The 18,521-nt window shown below is 40.9% G+C and overlaps 1 protein-coding gene and 1 long non-coding RNA gene across 2 annotated transcripts in view; one reads left to right on the top strand and one right to left on the bottom strand.

Annotated features, from left to right (window-relative positions):
* LOC107378766 (RNA-binding motif, single-stranded-interacting protein 3) overlaps positions 1 to 18,521 on the top strand; it is a 183,650-nt gene that overhangs the window by 84,655 nt on the left and 80,474 nt on the right. Inside the window, exon 4 of the mRNA XM_015949157.3 lies at positions 71 to 162. Within this exon, the coding sequence (XP_015804643.2) occupies positions 71 to 162 (92 nt within the window). The remainder of the gene's footprint in view (positions 1 to 70; positions 163 to 18,521) is intronic.
* On the bottom strand, positions 3,310 to 3,793 carry LOC129163314 (uncharacterized). The gene is made up of 3 exons (XR_008563184.2): positions 3,734 to 3,793; positions 3,484 to 3,662; positions 3,310 to 3,416 (listed from the first exon to the last, which is right to left on the bottom strand). It is a non-coding gene; the product is annotated as an uncharacterized lncRNA (long non-coding RNA).

Raw genomic sequence — 18,521 nt, 5'->3', positions numbered from 1 at the left:
AAAGGTCTCTCCTTTTTCTCATCCTTCCTTCTCTTTTGTTACCTCTGCTCTGTTTTGTGGTTGTGTGCAGGCTATGGCTTTGTGGACTTTGACAGCCCTGCAGCAGCCCAGAAGGCCGTGGCCTCGCTCAAAGCTACTGGAGTCCAGGCACAGATGGCAAAAGTAAGCTTCATCTCACTTTGGGTGCTCTGATCTGAGGCATTGGTAGTTTTGCTAATGTGATGGGTTTAGCTGTTGACAATAAGCATAGTGAGTACAACAAATGATCCTGTTACCACTGACTGTAATTGTTGATGTTTCATTGACCACCGTTGGACTGGAAAGGGCACCTTTGAGTCATGTTTTAGATTACATGTACCCGTGATAATACTATGAACCAATGACTTTCATCAGATAGACTTTATTCAGGTCAAACTTCCATAATAAAAGAACCGGCCAAGGATGTACCCCTCCTCTCACCCAACAACCCTATAGGCACCAGCTTCATATGGCAGTGACTAAAAAGTGAGTAAGGAAGATGGATGGATGGATGGATGGATGGATGGATGGATGGATGGATGGATGGAAAATGAAGATAATTCATCTTCTCCATATCTCAAACAGCCACAGGAACACTGCTTTGATTTTGTCTATGAAGAAAGAATTTATTTTCTGGAGTTTGTTCTGGAATGCGGCTTCACAGCTCAACTAAAATAATGAAAGAAAACTGCTGTCTTCCTGTACAAAGATTTTCATGTGGTTATCAGTCAAATCTTGTGTGCTTTCAGGACTTTTGTACCATTTACCCGTCAAGGCGACAGTGGCAGAGGAGTTCAGTTACTACAACACAACCAGATGGTTGCAGGTTCAAGCCCTGATCAGTCTGTCATGGTCGATGTGCCCTTGGGTAAAACACTTCACCCTCCTTGCCTGCTGTTGGGGGTTGGAGGGACTGGTGATGCCTGTGTATGGCAGCCTAACTTCTGTCAGGGTTCCCCAGGGCAGCTGTGGCTACAGTGTAGCTCATTACCCCAGTGTGTGGACGTGTGTGTGTGCCTGGGTGAATGACTGATGTGTTGTAAAGCACCCTGGGGAGCTGTAGAACCCTAGAAGGAGCTATATCAAAAACAGGGCATTTTTTATGACTTGTTTTTTTTTCTGGACCAGCCTTCAGGCACCAGAATCTTCCCCTTGATTTAATCAGCACAAGGGCCTGTGGCTCCCTCCTATTAAACCTCCTTTCATTAGGCTTGTATTTTCTTCCTAACACGTGAAGTCGTGGTGTTGATGTGTTCAGCTGGTTCTGTGGAAGGAAGAACACTTAATGCAGACAAGATTGGATCCTTTAGAGCGGTAGAACTGGGGGCAGGAAGTAATTTCTGTATTGAAATTACACATACTTTTCACATGTCATGTGGTAATTATGCAGTGAGTCACTGATGTCACCTTACTCTAGAAAGTCAGTGTGCAGTGAGTGAAACAGTCACTGAAATTACCGGCTCAGTTTTAATGTTGTGTAGAACTCTTCATTTGGGTTTCACAGAATCTTTTTGGACTAAGATAAAAGTTGCTCTATTTTTTGGTCTGTGTCCACTGAGATTTACAGACACAAAAGGTGGGCCTCAAGATGTATCGTTAAAATCTGTAATTATTTTGTTTGTGGGGGAGGGGCATGAATGGGTGAATGTCACTTGTGTTTAAGCACAAAAGCACCCTACATCAAACTCCATGCCTAAGAGACATGCGTTTAGTTTAGTTTGGGTTTTTTGAACAAGGACAGCGCAAAAGAGGATGTTACATGTAAGGGCAATGCAGCCGTTGTTTTTGTACAGAGACTTATAGCCAGAGGCTAGTTTGCAACCCTACTCCTTGGTTTTAATACAATCAAATAGCAGCATTTATAACATTCACCACCATACAGACACACACACACACACACACACACACACATGCACACACACTCATACACACACACATACGTACACATACGCATGCATGCACGCACACACACACACACACACAAACGCACGCATGCACGCACACACACATGCACACACACACACAAACGCACACACACTCACATGCACACACGCACGCACACACACACGCATGCACGCACACACATGCACACACACTTGCAGACACACACACACACACAAACGCACACACACTCACATGCACGCACACACACACACACACACACTCACACACACACATGCACGCACACACACACACACACACGCATGCACTCACACATACACACACATGCGTACACATAAGCATGCATGCACACACACACACACACACACTCACATGCACACACGCATACACACACAAACACTCATACACATGTATGTACTGTAAATAAATTAGTTGAGCTGATAAGAAAACAGTGTTCACAAGTTTGTTTTTGTTTCAGCCATTTGTTCACCTGAGAGTTAAAAGTTGTAACGTGTTAACTAGGTAAATCTTGTGTAATCAGATTACCGGATGTTGCCTTCTATGACCTCACTCAAGTTACAATTTCATTACAAACAGTTCCACTGCAGGGCGTTGGACTGATAAAAAAAAACATTTTGGGATTATGATAATTTTATTCGAAGCCTTTTTAGATGAGTCTGCAAAAGAAACAGAATAGAAAGCTTAAGTTTGGTCCAACTCCATATTGTCATCTGTGACAGAAAATGGTTTAAAAGGATGCAGTCAGCTGTCAGAGGTACTTTTTTAATTTAAACTGCTCTCAGATTTACGATCTTTGGCTACGGTTTAGCATCACAACATTTACAATTGACGTACATTTCCCGAATAACCTCCATAAATATTTAGAAGACATTTCATTGAAAGAATTAATAAAGGAGTCCTCAGGATGTGTAATTCCCCTGAAATGTTTATATTTTTCAAGGTAGAAATTAATAGAAACTGCGATGCTGTTTAACTTCTAATCAGGCCTAAAGTAAAGTGTTGGGGGAAAACAACTCAGAAGCAAGAAGGAAATTAGAATTATGAGTTGTTCATTTTATTATTTGTTTTTATCACCGAAAGCAGAAAAGATCTAACGACAGAAAAGAACATCAGTCAAGAGCTCGAGGTCATGGCTCAGAAAACACTGAGCGTTCACCAGAAATAAATACTGTCTTTACAAACGTCGGGCACATTAACTGCTGCTTTTATTATTGCTGCATGAGGTCCAGAGAACCAAAGCCTGAGGTCAGACAAAATATACATAATTTTATATTTATTAAAAAAAAATCTAAATGATAAAAACTAAGATCTATCTCTCCTTCAGGTGTGACTGTCATGTTGGGGTTTAAGTGCTTTACCCAAGACATGCAGAATCAACACAAGAGACAATGTAAAATTAAACAAAGGTTTCATTAATCTGTTCAACTAAGGACGTCCCAAACTGGGAGATGCTGGGGCAAGGGGGAAAGCTGGGCCTGCAAGTAGAGTCGGATTATTAGTAGGAGGTCTGGTGGTTTGAAGGTGGAGGAGTGGAGGTCTTACTGTGCTGCTGGGGAGATGGTTTGTTAAGAGGTCTGTTAGATCTGAGGAGTGTCCAGTGGGGTCGAGGGAAGGGTTCCAGAGGGGGGTGGATGAGCTGTGATGAACAGGACTGAGGGAAGGAAGATGCAGGCTGAAGAGAGGTCCAGGAGCTTGACTGAAGGGGTGTAGTCGAGCTGGATCTGGGAACAACAAAGAGCAGCGTCAAGTAGAAAACTCAAAAATATAACTAGACTAGAGTTTTACTAGAGACCGAGTAGCAGGAGCGTTTCCAACTGGATATGCCCGTGTGGAGTAATCAACAGGTGTTGATTAGTGGTCTTCCTCCTCCTTTTAAGCCAGCAGTGGCTGATGATGGATCTGCTGCAGCTGGTCCCATTCAGACACCGCTCACCTGGAATGAATGCTGACACAGATTAGAGGATGAGCTCACCTCAGACCATGACAGTGACGTTCTGAACCCTGACAATGATCTAAATAACAGAATGCAGTGCTGGAAGAAGAAGTACTTGCTTTTTATCACATAAGTAAAAGTACAGATAAAGGGGTAAAAATCACCAAAGTAAAAGTAAAAGTCTTCAACAAATTTTAGACTTAAGTAAAGTATTAAAGTACGCATTTTCAGCTGTGCATAAGTGTAATAAAGTAAAAGTTTTCAAATAGCATTTAAATATGTGTTGTGTGTAAAAGTGGGCTGTCAGAACTGTAGTTGGGCATAGACAAGGGTGTGTGTGTGTGTGTGTGTGTGTGTGTGTGTGTGTGTGTGTGTGTGTGTGTGTGTGTGTGTGTGTGTGTGTGTGTGTGTGTGTGTGTGTGTGTGTGTGTGTGTGTGTGTGTGTGTGTGTGTGTGTGTGTGTGTGTGTGTGTGTGTGTGTGTGTGTGTGTGTGTGTGTGTGTGTGTGTGTGTGTGTGTGTGTCAAATAGTACATTAAGAAAAGGACATACACTGTACTGCAGTAGAGTAAAGAAGTATTTATGCTTTTTACATTCATCACTGACAAAGTGTCTCTTCTGCTGTGAAAACACATGCTGAACATTTTTATTTATAATGTACCAAAAAGATCAGTTAAACACAAAAACAGTAATGTGTTAAAGGTTTGGGCACGTGTGGAGAAACAACTGATGCTTTAAGAAGAATAAATAATGATTATTGCTATTAATTTAATAACACTAATTAAATGTGGTCATTCAGAACTACCTTCAGCATAAATAAGAACCAGGAAGGCTGGAAGTGATGGTCTGGCCCCCATAGAGCCCCGATCCCAACATCATGGAGTGTGTCTGGGATCACATGAAGAGACAGAAGGATGTGTGGAAGTCTGCATCCACACAAGATCTATGGTTTATTCTCCAGGACGTTTGAAGCAACCTGCCAGCCCAGTTCCTTCAATACCTGTGTGCAAGTAGACAGAGCTGATGCAGTTTGGAAGGCGGAGGGTGGTCACACAGCCATTAATTTGGTTTTAGATTTATCTTTTGTTCATTCACTGCTTTTTGTCAATTTTTTCCGAAAGCATTCTTTGTTTTTCACACCAGTCTAAAACCTGTGCACAGTACTGTACAGAAATGTGATGCAATGCAGAATTTAATTGATCTGACCCATAACCTTTAATTCATGTGTGTCAAGCGTTTTGTTTATGATTCATGCAGGTTATTGTATTTGGACCCGGGCTAGATATCTGCTGGCATCCAGCAGGAAGAAATGTTTTTGAAGCTCTTAAAAGAAGATTCTCAACTCTTTAGGTAACTTATGAAGAGTGAACATGCAAGCAACAATTCCCATGTCGTGCAGCAGTTCAACACCACTGCACCACCATCAGCTGGGGGAGCGGTTGCATCGCCTCCTTCAGTGTGTCTGTCCTAGGAGCATAACATGATCTGCTCAGTTTAATTTCTCATTTCTGGTCCTCTGAGTCCATCGTGTAGGGAAAAAACATCACAGGAAGTATGGAAACAATTAAAGAATTAACTGTGAAAATTTTTCCAAATCAGCTTGTCCAACAGGTCTCTTAATAAAGATAAAACTTCAGATTTGTTTTAATGTTTTTGCTTCAGTTATATCCAAACACCTTTTTCAAAAAAGAGCATGGAAGTCAATGCCCTTTCGGCTCGGTACACTTTGCATCATCCTTTAGTAACACTTTACAACAAGGGTCCCTTTATTAATGTTACTTATTGCATTATTAAGCATTAGTAAACCAATAAAGAATAAACATCTGCTTAATATTAATGTTAATGCATTCCCTAGCAACCCCACCCCATCACAAAGACTGTGATAGACTGAGCAGAGCCAGAACCAGCAACGCTCTGGTTATGGGCCTTAACTCTTCTGCCACCATTTCTCCTTTGAAAGATAATTGCATTAATTAAATTAGACAATTAGAAATACGAACACAATTTAAATGAACAAAGTCCACGATTCAAATCTGAGCGAAGAGGGCAACATTTAGTTACTGGAGACATGCTGTGTAGGGTTAGACAGAGCAGGAATGTAGGACACCTGACTGAAGGAATCTTGCAGCAGAAAAGCAGCACAAAGGCAGCCTGCTGTATCAGAGATCATGTGCAGCTTGTTGTAGATAAGAGCTGTCTAAGAAGTTGAATCAATGGCTGTTTATCTCACGGTGTAAGCAGGTCGCAAATTCATCTGCCGACCTCAAAGTTTACCATGATTAGAGGAACTTCCTGACAGTGCCCATGAACTAATTACAGCTCAGGCACCACAAGATTAGTCGTGTGTGTGTGTGTGTGTGTGTGTGTGTGTGTGTGTGTGTGTGTGTGTGTGTGTGTGTGTGTGTGTGTGTGTGTGTGTGTGTGTGTGTGTGTGTGTGTGTGTGTGCAGCTGCTCTAGTGTAAAAAAACCTCTATCCTATAGACCCAGCAGCTTGTGCTGACCTTTTCCTTGTAGCAGGTTTTTGGTCGTGGAAAATAGTGAGACAAGAGAAAAATACAACAAGACACGAGGAGAGTAGAAGAAATTGGTGTACAGTGTGTGTGTGTGTGTGTGTGTGTGTGTGTGTGTGTGTGTGTGTGTGTGTGTGTGTGTGTGTGTGTGTGTGTGTGTGTGTGTGTGTGTGTGTGTGTGTGTGTGTGTGTGTCTCTTATGTACTAACTTCTCAAGTCTTCATGGTAATTACTGTTGACCTGAAAGGTGATTGCTGCTACAGCTGTACTCCACCTGTCTCATTGGCTCACTCACAGTTCGTGTTTCTTTCTCCCTGCCTCCTCCTCCCCGTCTCTCTGTGGATATCTTTGTTTTCTGTGACTTTTGATGCACCAAAAAGTGCATTTGCTCTAGATCATTTATGCATCAGCTTATAGAATACATGATAAGACTAGATGTTTTTAGTAATTCACACACATCTAGAGTCTTTAAGAACTTGTCCTATTTTAAATCTGAGATTCACAAAGTGAGAAACGTCTTTTAGTGTGTGTTTAGTAAATACAGACATGTAAAACACCCAGAATTGTAAAGGGTGTGAAATTAATCTGGCAAAACTTTTTTCTGTCTTTAAAAGCACAAACTCAGCAACGTGTGTGCGCACACACGTGTGCACGTGCACGTGTGTGTGTGTTTTTGCAACAAGACCAAGGTCCCTATGCTAATTAAAGAGATGGTACCGCTAGCGTTGACACTTCACATCTCCCCCTTTTACTCTCTCCCTTCCTTCTCTCCTTTGTTTTTTCCTTGTCTCCTTCTGTCCTCCTTCACTTGTGTATCTTTTATTTTCTTGACTTTACCTCTTTTCTCTTTTGCTGCCCGTTTTCTCTATCAACCTGCAATTTTTCTCATCCACTGCTGTGCATAATTAAGCCAGGGTTGGGTAGCCCTGGTCCTGGAGAGCCATTATCCAGCATGTTTAGTTGTTTCTTCGCTCCAACACACTTGATTTGAATCAGCAGGTGATTAACAGGTTTGTGCAGGACTTGATGATCTGCTGAACAGATGATTCCACCTTTGAATCAAACGTGTTGTTAGGTGCAAGATTAGGAAGGAAAAGTTCACAGTTTGAACAGTTTGGTAAAATCAGCCAATCTCACATTAGCAACTCAATCCATTTAGATGTCTAGATTAGGTACGGGTGACTTGGTGAAGGGCCAACTGAGCATCAGAACAAGGAACAAAACAGATTTAGTTGACTTTGAATGGCTGTTGGTGATAAACTGTGTTCAGAAACTGCTGATCTACTAGGATTTGTGCCCGCAATCATCTATAGGGTTTTCCAGAGAATGGTCTGGAAAAGGAGAAAATATTCCATGAACAGTGCGCAAAAAGGCCATGTTGAGGTCAGAGGTCTGAGGAGAATGAGCAAGCTGGTTCAAGATGAAAGGCAACACTCAGATAGCCGGTTCCCACTAAGGTTTACTGAAAAGCATCTCAGAACCACAACAAGGTCAACCTGGAGACCACAGCGAGCATCACTCCTGACAGCAAAGAGCTGCTATCTGAGTCTCCAGTTCAGAATCACCAAAACTTCTGATCTGATGAGTCTCAATTTCACTTTTCACAGACATTTTTTTTTTACCATTTGAATGCAGTCAATACAGTTAATTACATCTGTGTTTCTTATTGTAATGCTAGTGACTAGTTTCTTTTGATTCCGTTGGTCTGTGTGGGTTTGTGACTGTGGCAGTTCTGGTTGAAGGTGAGGCAGGACTGGCTGAGGATGATGCCGGTGCAGATGCTCTAGGTGAGTTCTGCAGCTCTCTGAGCAAAAATTGTAGCAAATTAACCAGAGAATCCAGCTCCTCACGAACCATTCGTCACTTGTTCTTGACTGATGTTGTATGCAGACACATGGGGGATGTTGTAAAATACAACTGCTGGCCAAATTTAGACAGCAAGTTTAAAGGCAAGTCTTTGGAACCAAAGACTATGGAATTCACCATTGCCTTAAAACTCGATGAGTAAGTTCTATGTAGCAGAGGTTAAAAGCTAGCTGCCGCCATCGTGTTTCTGCTGGTCCGTACTTTAAAATGTCTGGGCAGCATAAGTGGATAATAACTGGCAATTGTGTAAAGCATGGAAAGTAAGTCAACATTAGAGATTTGAGAGCTAATAATAGATTATTTCAACCAGTATTTATGAACATCTTTTATCTAAGATGTTAGGGTGGATTTATGTTTCCTTAGAATGCTTCATGTAGGAACTATACACTTCAGATGTGTTATTCCCATGACAGTAACCCTTGAGAGGAGAGAAAATAAAGAGAAATGAGGGAATTATTGCATGAACACAAGAGGAATTCAGAAGGCAGCTGGAGAGTGGGGCTGGTGCTGTTTGATTCAGCGCAGCTCTATAAGTTTGCTGGAAAACACTGCCCATGCGTGTCCTCCCATTCTGTTCCTTTGTGGAATTAGCCTTCCTTGGGGGTGGGGGTGGGGGGTGGGGGGGTGGGGGGGCATGGAGGATCCATCGAGGGAGTGGGAAGTTCAAACCAGCATAAAGATGGAGAGTTGAATGACAGAATATGGGATGATGCACCTGAACATGATCAATTACAAGAAAAGCACCAGAAATAAATAATTATTGCAACAAGAAGAAACTTCTGCTTTTCTAGGCTTTCATCCTTGTGAGTGTTTTAATGTCGTAGAGAGGCTGGAATAAATGTCCCAGTTTTATGGAGACACTAACACTTCTTTTTTCTGATTGGCTGTTCAGTGCTCACATCGCTCATTGTTATTGGTGGCTCGGCATGTTTGCGGTTTATCATTGAACAGACAGCAGCATCAGCTTAATTCACATTCCAGTGGCATAATTCAGTCATCAATCAAACTTTGAGGACAGCAGAAGCAAAACAGCTCCCCCAGACAAAAAGCGAGAGAGCGTTTGGAGTAGAATATAACAAATCAAATGCTCTAACCTTTTAGTATGTCTAAGTCTGCCCATGCCTTCTGCAAACCAATGAAGATCTCCCTCCTTGTGAAGCTTTCAGCCTCACTGCTCTGCCTCTTCTCAGGCCGTTCTTTTATTATTATTTTCTTTTTCTTTCAATCACACAGCTCCATTTCACCAGTTCCTCTTGAAAAGTCACTTTGCTGAGATGACTCGGGTCAAATTGAGTCTTTGCTCATTTGTTAGGCAGGCTGCTCTGTGATGCCGGCAATTCCTGTTGCTCCTTGCAGCATTTACTCAAATGAAAGTAGCTCAGGGGGAAGTAACTGCATCGACATGGAAGTAGTGCATTGAGTTTTTACCTCAGTTCTGGGCCCCTTTGCTTCATTTTGGTTATTATTTATTACACTCACCCAAGGTTTATTCCTTTTAGTCAACAAAATGTTCACGTGTGGTAAAAGCAAGGCAAATAGTCTCAATTACATTTTCAATTTAAGGAAAATAATTCAACAGTTTTTATTTATTAGATTTTTGCAAGATGTCACGTTACTGAGATTGCAGTAGAAAATCTCATTTGAGGGATCATTCGTCATCATCTTTTAATTAATTTGATTCTGTAAAACACACAAAAAGCAAATTAGTCGTATTTCTTGTTAGTGTGTTTGATCACGGATAAAGAAAAAATCAAAGTCCACGTTTTCCAGCAACAATAACTAAAGAAGTCAGACATAGAGAATGTAAGTCTTATGCTTTACGCTGTAGATACCGGATCTGCTCAGGCTACGAGATCGGCTCGTGGTCCAGCGCCAGTCGGTGACATCACACTTGATGACTGGCTGAATGTTGGAGTTACGGAAGTTACAGTACTACGTTTGTAAAAGTTACGTTAGCATGTTGATTGGTATTGATTGGTTCAGACAAATTTGCGGTTGTAGTCAAAATAAAAACATTTTCACGGAAAATATGTTTGTATTGCAAAAGGAAATGTAAAAAAGGCACAATTAACAATTCATCATCATCATCGTCGTCGTCGTCATCGTCATCATCATCGTCATTATCATCGTCATTATCATCTTTATTTATAGGGCCCCTCACAGGCATTGGGCATGCCACTGTAGTGTAATGGTTTATGGCTCTTTTATGAAAGAGGAACCATCCTACAGAATAATCTGGAAAATTAATTTTTACAAATTAATAACCAAATGTTTTAGAGATAAGAAGACTCAAAGGTTGTTTTCATCGATAAACTGACGATCATATCCGTGTGTCTGTGTTTCAGTTCAATGAAAAGACAAGTTTGAAATTTAAGAGTTTTAATTCTTCAATTTAAACTAATGATTTGAAATGACAGTCATAGGAAAAATAATCAACATTGGCAACCTTGTTGGACAATCTTTAACAGTTGATATTTTAAGCTTGCACAAATAGACCTTGTGTTGGATGTGCTAAGATTGAGGACGATATAATTATGAATGCGTGCATGCAGGTGTCTGAGATTGCTTCAGGGAGAGAAAAGGTGAATCTGAGTGAAAGATGATGGTTTGAATTAAACTTAGTTCTTATTAGAAAAACTGCATCAGAACGCTATCTATAGTGTTCTGCCTCACCGACCTTAGGACCCTCTTTTAGATTCGGACGTCACAGGAGGATGTTTCATCCAGGTGACACCTTGGCTGGCAGAGAAGACGAAGGTGTGCTGACGGTCCAGTCCAGAGTTGACCTCGGTACACGTTTCTGGAGCGTTCGGCAAATGCGCTTTCTCAAGTTTAAATTAACTCAGAAATTAAAGACTCTGGGACGAGTCTGCGTTAGCTGGTTGCATTTCTGCTATTCTGTCTGGCTTGACAGAAATAGCGTGGGGGGGAGAAAAGAGCCGGCGGGGCTCCGTTCCCCGTTGGCGTTTGTTCTGCACGTCCTCTCTCTCTCGTTCTCAATCTCGTTCTGACTAACTTACCAAAAACCACTTTTCTTCCCAAAGCAAACTTGTGCGTCAGAGCAAATGTGTTTTGGAGTTACTGTGAATCCAGACCTGTGTGAGCGAGTGTGAAGGTCATCGCTAAACATCTCCCAAAACATTATTTAATTAAGTATTGATTCATTATAGTTAATTATGATTACCCAAAGCATAATTATAATTCATTTGATTAAAATACATTTATAATTAGTAAAGTGATAAAATGATTATTTAGCATTAATAAACAAAGAAAGCGTAAGACTCTTTATTATGACTAGATTGTGTGAGAATTCCTTCTTCTGGAGCTGCAGGTGCTAGATGTTGTGAAATTCTTCAGACTTGCTGGCGGCTCAGGTCTTAATCTGTGGGTGAAAGTTGCTGGTGACCCAGCTCTGACCCAGCCGGGCAAATACGACCTTTGGCACAGAAAAACCCATACTTCCTCACGTTACACCACCAAAGTGCTGCACAGTAAGAAATTAAAACTGATAAAATCACCCAAGACAATTAAAACAACCAAGTAAAAACAGTAAAATCATCATCTAACCCAGGGAGTTAAAAGCCAAACCATAAAAGTGGGTCTTCAACCTTGTTTTAAAAACTGCTACTGATGAAGAGATCCTTACAGATGGGGAAGTGTGTTCCACAGTTTTGGTCCTGGTACGGAGAACGCCCTTTCCCCTCTCGTCTTTAGCCGAGCTCTAAGAGCTACCAGCAGCAACCGGCTCTCGGAGCGGAGCATTCGAGCAGGGACATAAGGCTGCACCAACTCCATCAAATAAGCTGGAGCCAGTCCATTCAAAGTCTTAAAAACCATTAAAAAGAGATTAAAACAAATTCTAAAATCCACAGGCAGCCAGTGCAGAGCATCCAGAACAGGTGTGATGTGATCAAACTTTCTATTGTCAACCAAAAATCTCACTGCAGCATTCTGAACGAGCTGCAGACGAGCTACTGAACCCTGACTTGCCCCAAATGAGACAGAATTGATAAATGGAGACCTTCAGCAGCTCTGATTTTGATGAAATTGGGCAATATCAAAATGAAATAAATGTACTGAACAAATAGCAAGTATACAACATTTTGAATGAATGGGTTTATTTACGTAATAACTAACTAAATATACAGAATAATTTCACATTATCACAAATGAAACGGGTTGTTAAATATGTAAAAACATTTAGAAATGTTCACATATAAGAAATGTTCTGCATTCTGGTAAAGTCTGATGTTGATTTTATGTAGTTTAACAAAGACAATATGGTGTTTTATTAATAAATGATCAATTCTAAAGCAAACATTTAGGCAGTAAAAATCATGGATTTATTAACAAAACTGCCAAACTCTTTCCCAAAACCTGTGTGAAAAAATATAGAAAAAGAGATTAAATGTATTTCGTGGATTTGTTGTAATGTGACGTCATCAGCAGGTGCAGGACCCCGAGCTGATCTGGCAGTCCAAGCAGGTACAGTTGTGGTCAGAAGTTTACATACACTTGTAAAAAATATAATATAATGGCTCTACTGAGTGTCCCGTTATTTCTAAAACTCTGATTTTTCTCTGATAGAGTGATTGGAACAGATACTTCTTTGTCACAAAAAACATTCATGAAGTTCGGTTCTTTAATGTCTTTATTATGGGTTAACAGAGAAAAGTGATCACATTTGCTGGGTCACAAATATACATACAGCAGTGCAAATATTTGGTTACATGTCCCTTAGCCATTTTCACTTCAATTAGGCGCTTTTGGTAGCCATCCACAAGCTTCTGGTTGAATCTTTGACCACTCCTCTTGACAGAATTGGTGAAGTTCAGTTAAATTTGATGGCTTTCTGACATGGACTTGTTTCTTCAGCACTGTCCACATGTTTTCAATGTGGTTTAAGTCAGGACTTTGGGAAGACTATTCTAAAACCCTTATTCTAGCCTGATTTAGCCATTCCTTTACCACTTTTGATGTGTGTTTGGGGTCATTGTCCTGTTGGAACACCCAGCTGCGCCCAAGACCCAACCTTCGTGCTGATGATTTTAGGTTATGTTGAAGAATGTGAAGGTAATCCTCCTTCTTCATTATCCCATTTACTCTCTGTAAAGCACCAGTTCCACTGGCAGCAAAAAAGCCCCACAGCATAATATTCCCACCACCATGCTTGACTGTAGGCATGGTGTTCTTGGGGTTAAAGGCCTCACCTTTTCTCCTCCAAACATATTGCTGGGCATTGTGGCCAAAAAGCTCGATTTTTGTTTCGTCTGACCACAGAACTTTCCTCCAGAAGGTCTTATCTTTGTCCATGTGATCAGCAGCAAACTTCAGTCGAGCCTTAAGGTGCCGCTTTTGGAGCAAGGGCTTCCTTCTTGCACGGCAGCCTCTCAGTCCATGGAGATGCAAAGCGCGTTTGACTGTGGACAATGGCACCTGTGTTCCAGCAGCTTCTAATTCTTGGCAGATCTGCTTTTTGGTGATTCTTGGTTCACTCTTTACCCTCCTGACCAATTTTCTCTCAGCAGCAGGTGATAGTTTGCGTTTTCTTCCTGATCTTGGCAGTGATGAAACAGTGCCATGCACCTTATACTTACAAACAATTGTTTGCACTGTTGCTCTTGGAACCTGCAGCTGCTTTGAAATGGCCCCAAGTGACTTTCCTGACTTGTTCAAGTCAATAATTCGCTTTTCCAGATCCATGCTGAGCTCCTTTGACTTTCCCATTGTAGCGTTTGTGGGCGTTTGTATCCAATGAGCCCTATTTACCTGGCCTAAGAGAAGTCACCAGCTATAGTCACTCATAATCACTCACAAGAAGTTAAGAGGCCATGCTATGAAGCTCAGTTCACTGACACGTTTCTGTCACCAAAATTGCTAGTTCATGTTGCTGTATGTATATTTGTGACCCAGCAAATGTGATCACTTTTCTCTGTTAACCCATAATAAAGACATTAAAGAACCAAACTTCATGAATGTTTTTTGTGACAAAGAAGTATCTGTTCCAATCACTCTATCAGAGAAAAATCAGAGTTTTAGAAATAACGGGACACTCAGTAGAGCCATTATACTATATTTTTTACAAGTGTATGTAAACTTCTGACCACAACTGTACCTACAACAGTTTTACAAAGAAAACATTTAACTGATTAAACTAAAAAAAGAAAAATAACGTACGACCACAATAGGGGTCAAACAAGAGTCAACACTGGGATCTTAGAGACAAATAAGGTCAGTCATTGATACTTTCTCATCTCTATCTGAGGTTCTTGCATCCTCGTGCACCACTGAATCCTCAGCGTGCCGTGCAGACCCCCAGCTGTGGCTTAGCAGCACTAACAGTCTGCTGGCTCTCCCTGAGCTGTCTGTCACCCAGCACTTTGAATCCGTGTTTGGGCTCGCCGACACGCTACAACCTTTGGTCACATGATCCTCCTCTCAGATTCATAATCCTATTATTTACCAGGAACTCTGCTGGTCCAAAGTAAAGTGGCTAGCAGCCATGCTAGTGCTGCAGTCTGCTTCCAGCACGTCTCTTGCATGTTTTAGATCATGAACGCTACTGGTTTGTTTGATATGGTGATAAACCACTCCTGCAGAAACCAATGGAGGCTGATGAGACATTTCAGCAGTTAGATTAAGGTGTCAAAAGCGAGCAGTTTTATGGTTTTATGGCAACCAATTAAAACGGACATGAGGGGGTGCCAAAAGCAAGCCCAAAATGAAGAGTGTTGTTCTTTAAATGCAGATACCTGGGGCCAGTATAGCATTTTTACAGGAATTTTTATGAAATGTGATAAGAAGTTGTAGTACTCTGATTAGAATAGAGGTAAAGGAAAGAGGATTCAAATGATCTTACCTTGCAGAAAAAGGATTTGTCCTTGGTCAGGGGTCTCAGGGGCACCGGTGCATAAACACTCACAACAGCTTGACTCTTCTTCCTCAGGCTCATCACCAAACTGATCATATTTTGCTGTGGACTGGCATCCCATTCTAGGACTGCAGCTATTGAATATTTTAGTACTTGAGTGATCCATCAAATAATCCATCAGATCCAAGTACTCAGATATAAGTGTACAACACCATCTGTTCCCAGCATCATTTACTAAAAGACGCTCTCTCCTCTCCACCATCAGATATGTGCTCTCTTGTTCATGTAAATGATGGAGTGGCACTAAAGATCATTTAAATGACTCTTCAGTCTATTTAATTATTAAAACCTCTTTTGTATTCGTATAAAATAGAACCATCCACCAAATCTTACATCTCTCAGAAGGCTTCAGAATGTTTGTGACTCATCTACAATTTCTTATTTATGTATGATAGGTGGTGACGGAAGTAGTGAGAGAAGTACCTAAAACATCCTTGTTTAGCCTGGTTAAATACAACAGCTCGTTCTTTAATAATCCTAAACATTTTGTTTTTTCTTGTTAAAATTCTTATTCACCACTGACTCAGTGAGAAGTTACTTGTCAGCTGTGATATTTTGATTTTGTCTACTCAAAATGACGAACAATTCCTAATTTCTTGTTGGACTTGGCAACATGGAGACACATCATATCACAATGATGGAGGTCGGGGGTGGATGGGGGTGTGTGTTACATCCAGCTACTCCGATTCAGGTCTAGGAGCTAAAACAGATTGTTGGCACACCTCCTTTGATTTTCGTGGAATTTTATCTGGCCAAAATTCATCTGCACAACTGAACAGAATTTTCAGGGATATTATTCACCGTGTCGCCTGTCTTTTATTTTCCTTTCAGAGGCACTTGTTTTTTTCCCTATATGTTGCGGTTTCTAACTTGTTTTCTGCCGTGAGAGGCTTCACACAAAAAATACCCTTTAGCATACTGCTTCTTTGTCAGCATGACTCTATTCCAGCCACTGATTTGTCTAGTTCAGAGCAACACTTATGACATTTATCTGATCTGTATATGAAGGTTTTCTAGCACACTGGCTAAATATACAAAAAAGGTATAGTAACAAAGATTAGTCCTTAAATTTTAACAGTTTACCAATGAGAGGTTGAAAACATAAAATTAGTAAGTGTGGCTAAAAGAGAAAAATAAAAAGTTACTGCCACAACCAGGGATCAGACTGATGCAGAACCATATGCAAGGCAGGTACTCCAACCACTGGACTACCAAGTCTGTTACAAAACATCAGTAGTCTAAGACACACATCCTGTGCTGGTCATTATGTACATTCTGACATGTTTTTGTGGTGATGCTTTGTCCCTAATGGAGAAGTAATCCGTCAGAATATCCACTCATGACATGGAGGTCACATTCTCAACTGCAGCACGAAATCAACAACTAGGAATAGTGGACGTTAGTGTCTACTTCCAGGGGAGGCGGGTTCCAGGTCTGAGACGAACTTCAGAGGGAAGAGAAAAGCCTGATCATGCATGTGGGCTACTTTGTCCCGTCAGCAGACTTAAAAAAATACTAAATAAAAAAATATATACACACTGCTCACAAGAATTAAAGGAACACTTTTTTTATTGGGCCTGGCATACATTCAATTAAACATGTCTGATAATTTCCTGGTTGATTAAGCAGCTGAGGGCATTGTTAATCACTTTCAGCTGTATTGGTGTTCATGGACTTAACTACAGGTGCACTAAAGTGGCAACAATTACAAAATCCTCAAAACAGGACTGGTTTAAGGTCATTTCAAGTTTCTCCCTCTTGATCTTTTTTCGGCTGGTTTTCCACTTGTGCTAGTTTTAGCTCTCTACTGGCAGTATGAGGCGATTCCTTAACCCTAAAGAAGTTGCACAGGTTGTCCAACTTCTCCAGGATGGCACATCCACACGTGCTGCAGCAAGAAGGTTTAATGTGTCTCCAAGCACAATCTCCAGAGCATGGAGGAGATTTCAGGAGACTGGCGGTTATTCTCGGAGAGCTGGACAGGGCCGTAGAAGGTCCACAACCCATCAGCAGGACCGATACCTGCTCCTTTGTACAACGCGGAACAGGCTGAGCACTGCTCGTGGCCTACAGAATGACCTCCAGAGGGCCACTGGTGTGAATGTCTCTACCCAAACAATCATGTAATGGTTTAATTTACATGTTATTTCATGAACCATAAGACATAAGATTCCATAATAAATATGAAATCAACCTTATGAATCTGTGGGTACTGTTTAACCAGAAGATTGGAACTTTTCATTGCAGGGATTATGTAACCACTTCGTATTAATTCAGAGACAACAGAAGAGAGAGTCAAGTTTCAAAAGTTTAAAGATTTATTACTAAACAAATTAAAACTAGACTAACTTTAACACTAAATGTATGGTGTAACTAAGGTGAATGAGACGGAGAATGGTGTAGTGTTGAATGTTGTTCAGAACCAGCAAATCTGAAGAAACGATTAGTTCTGGTGGGAAGTGAAGGTGATGTCTTCGCGCTAAGCTTTAGTTAGGAGATTCATAAACACATTCAACGCCATTCTGTCGGTCTACGTACCCTTAGCGGAAGTCTAGATCAGGAGGTGAAGAGGTCCAGCTTGGACCTTTGGAGCCGAAGCTTGTAGAACCGCTGCGGCAGCTGACCACCAGTCTTGAGATACTTCAAATCAAAATCAAATCAAATCGAAGATACTTTATTAATCCCAGAGGGAAATTAGAGATAATACTTCTGGGTTACGACAGTTTATCTGCATCTAACAAGACCCAAAATGGGGTCATGATGGTTCAGCTTTTATTCTGAAAGGAACCGTTGCAGCAGGTGGAACGGCAACAGATTTATCCAGCTTGTCGATGTTCTTTCAGCTGAAGAGGCAAGTTACGGATTGGCCACTCCATCAACTTTTCTCAAACGCTTTGAACTGGCGTTAAAGATGACGTAGGCATAGTTTTATACTTCGGATGTTTTGGTTTATGGTTGAATGAAAAGATGACAGATTTACCAAGCACCACCAAAACCACGCCTCTGTCATATCTGGCAGATTCTGATTGGATCAGTAAAAGCAATGTGTCATGTCTTAACGCTACGTGAGATCAGTCCTAGTGGAAACATTTAAAGTCATATTACTTATTATATTCTATAGGATTATAATAAAGTAATATTTTGATTTCACGGATTGGTCACATCTTATTATTGACTAACACTTAGTTTGATTTGCTTTATTAAAAATAGAATTATTTGATTTATTAAAAAAAGAGAGTCCCTTTCTTCATTCTTCTCTTGGGCTGGAAAGGAAGCATTTTAGCAAATGCATGAGAGCTTGAGGCCATATCTCATGCAGATTAGTTCTGTGTCAGAGGAG

This window comes from Nothobranchius furzeri, chromosome 5 (genome assembly GCF_043380555.1).
Source record: "Nothobranchius furzeri strain GRZ-AD chromosome 5, NfurGRZ-RIMD1, whole genome shotgun sequence".
NCBI lineage: Eukaryota > Metazoa > Chordata > Actinopteri > Cyprinodontiformes > Nothobranchiidae > Nothobranchius > Nothobranchius furzeri.
The sequence above is the reverse complement of the archived record's forward strand: the minus strand, read 5'-3'. Positions and strand labels throughout refer to the sequence as shown.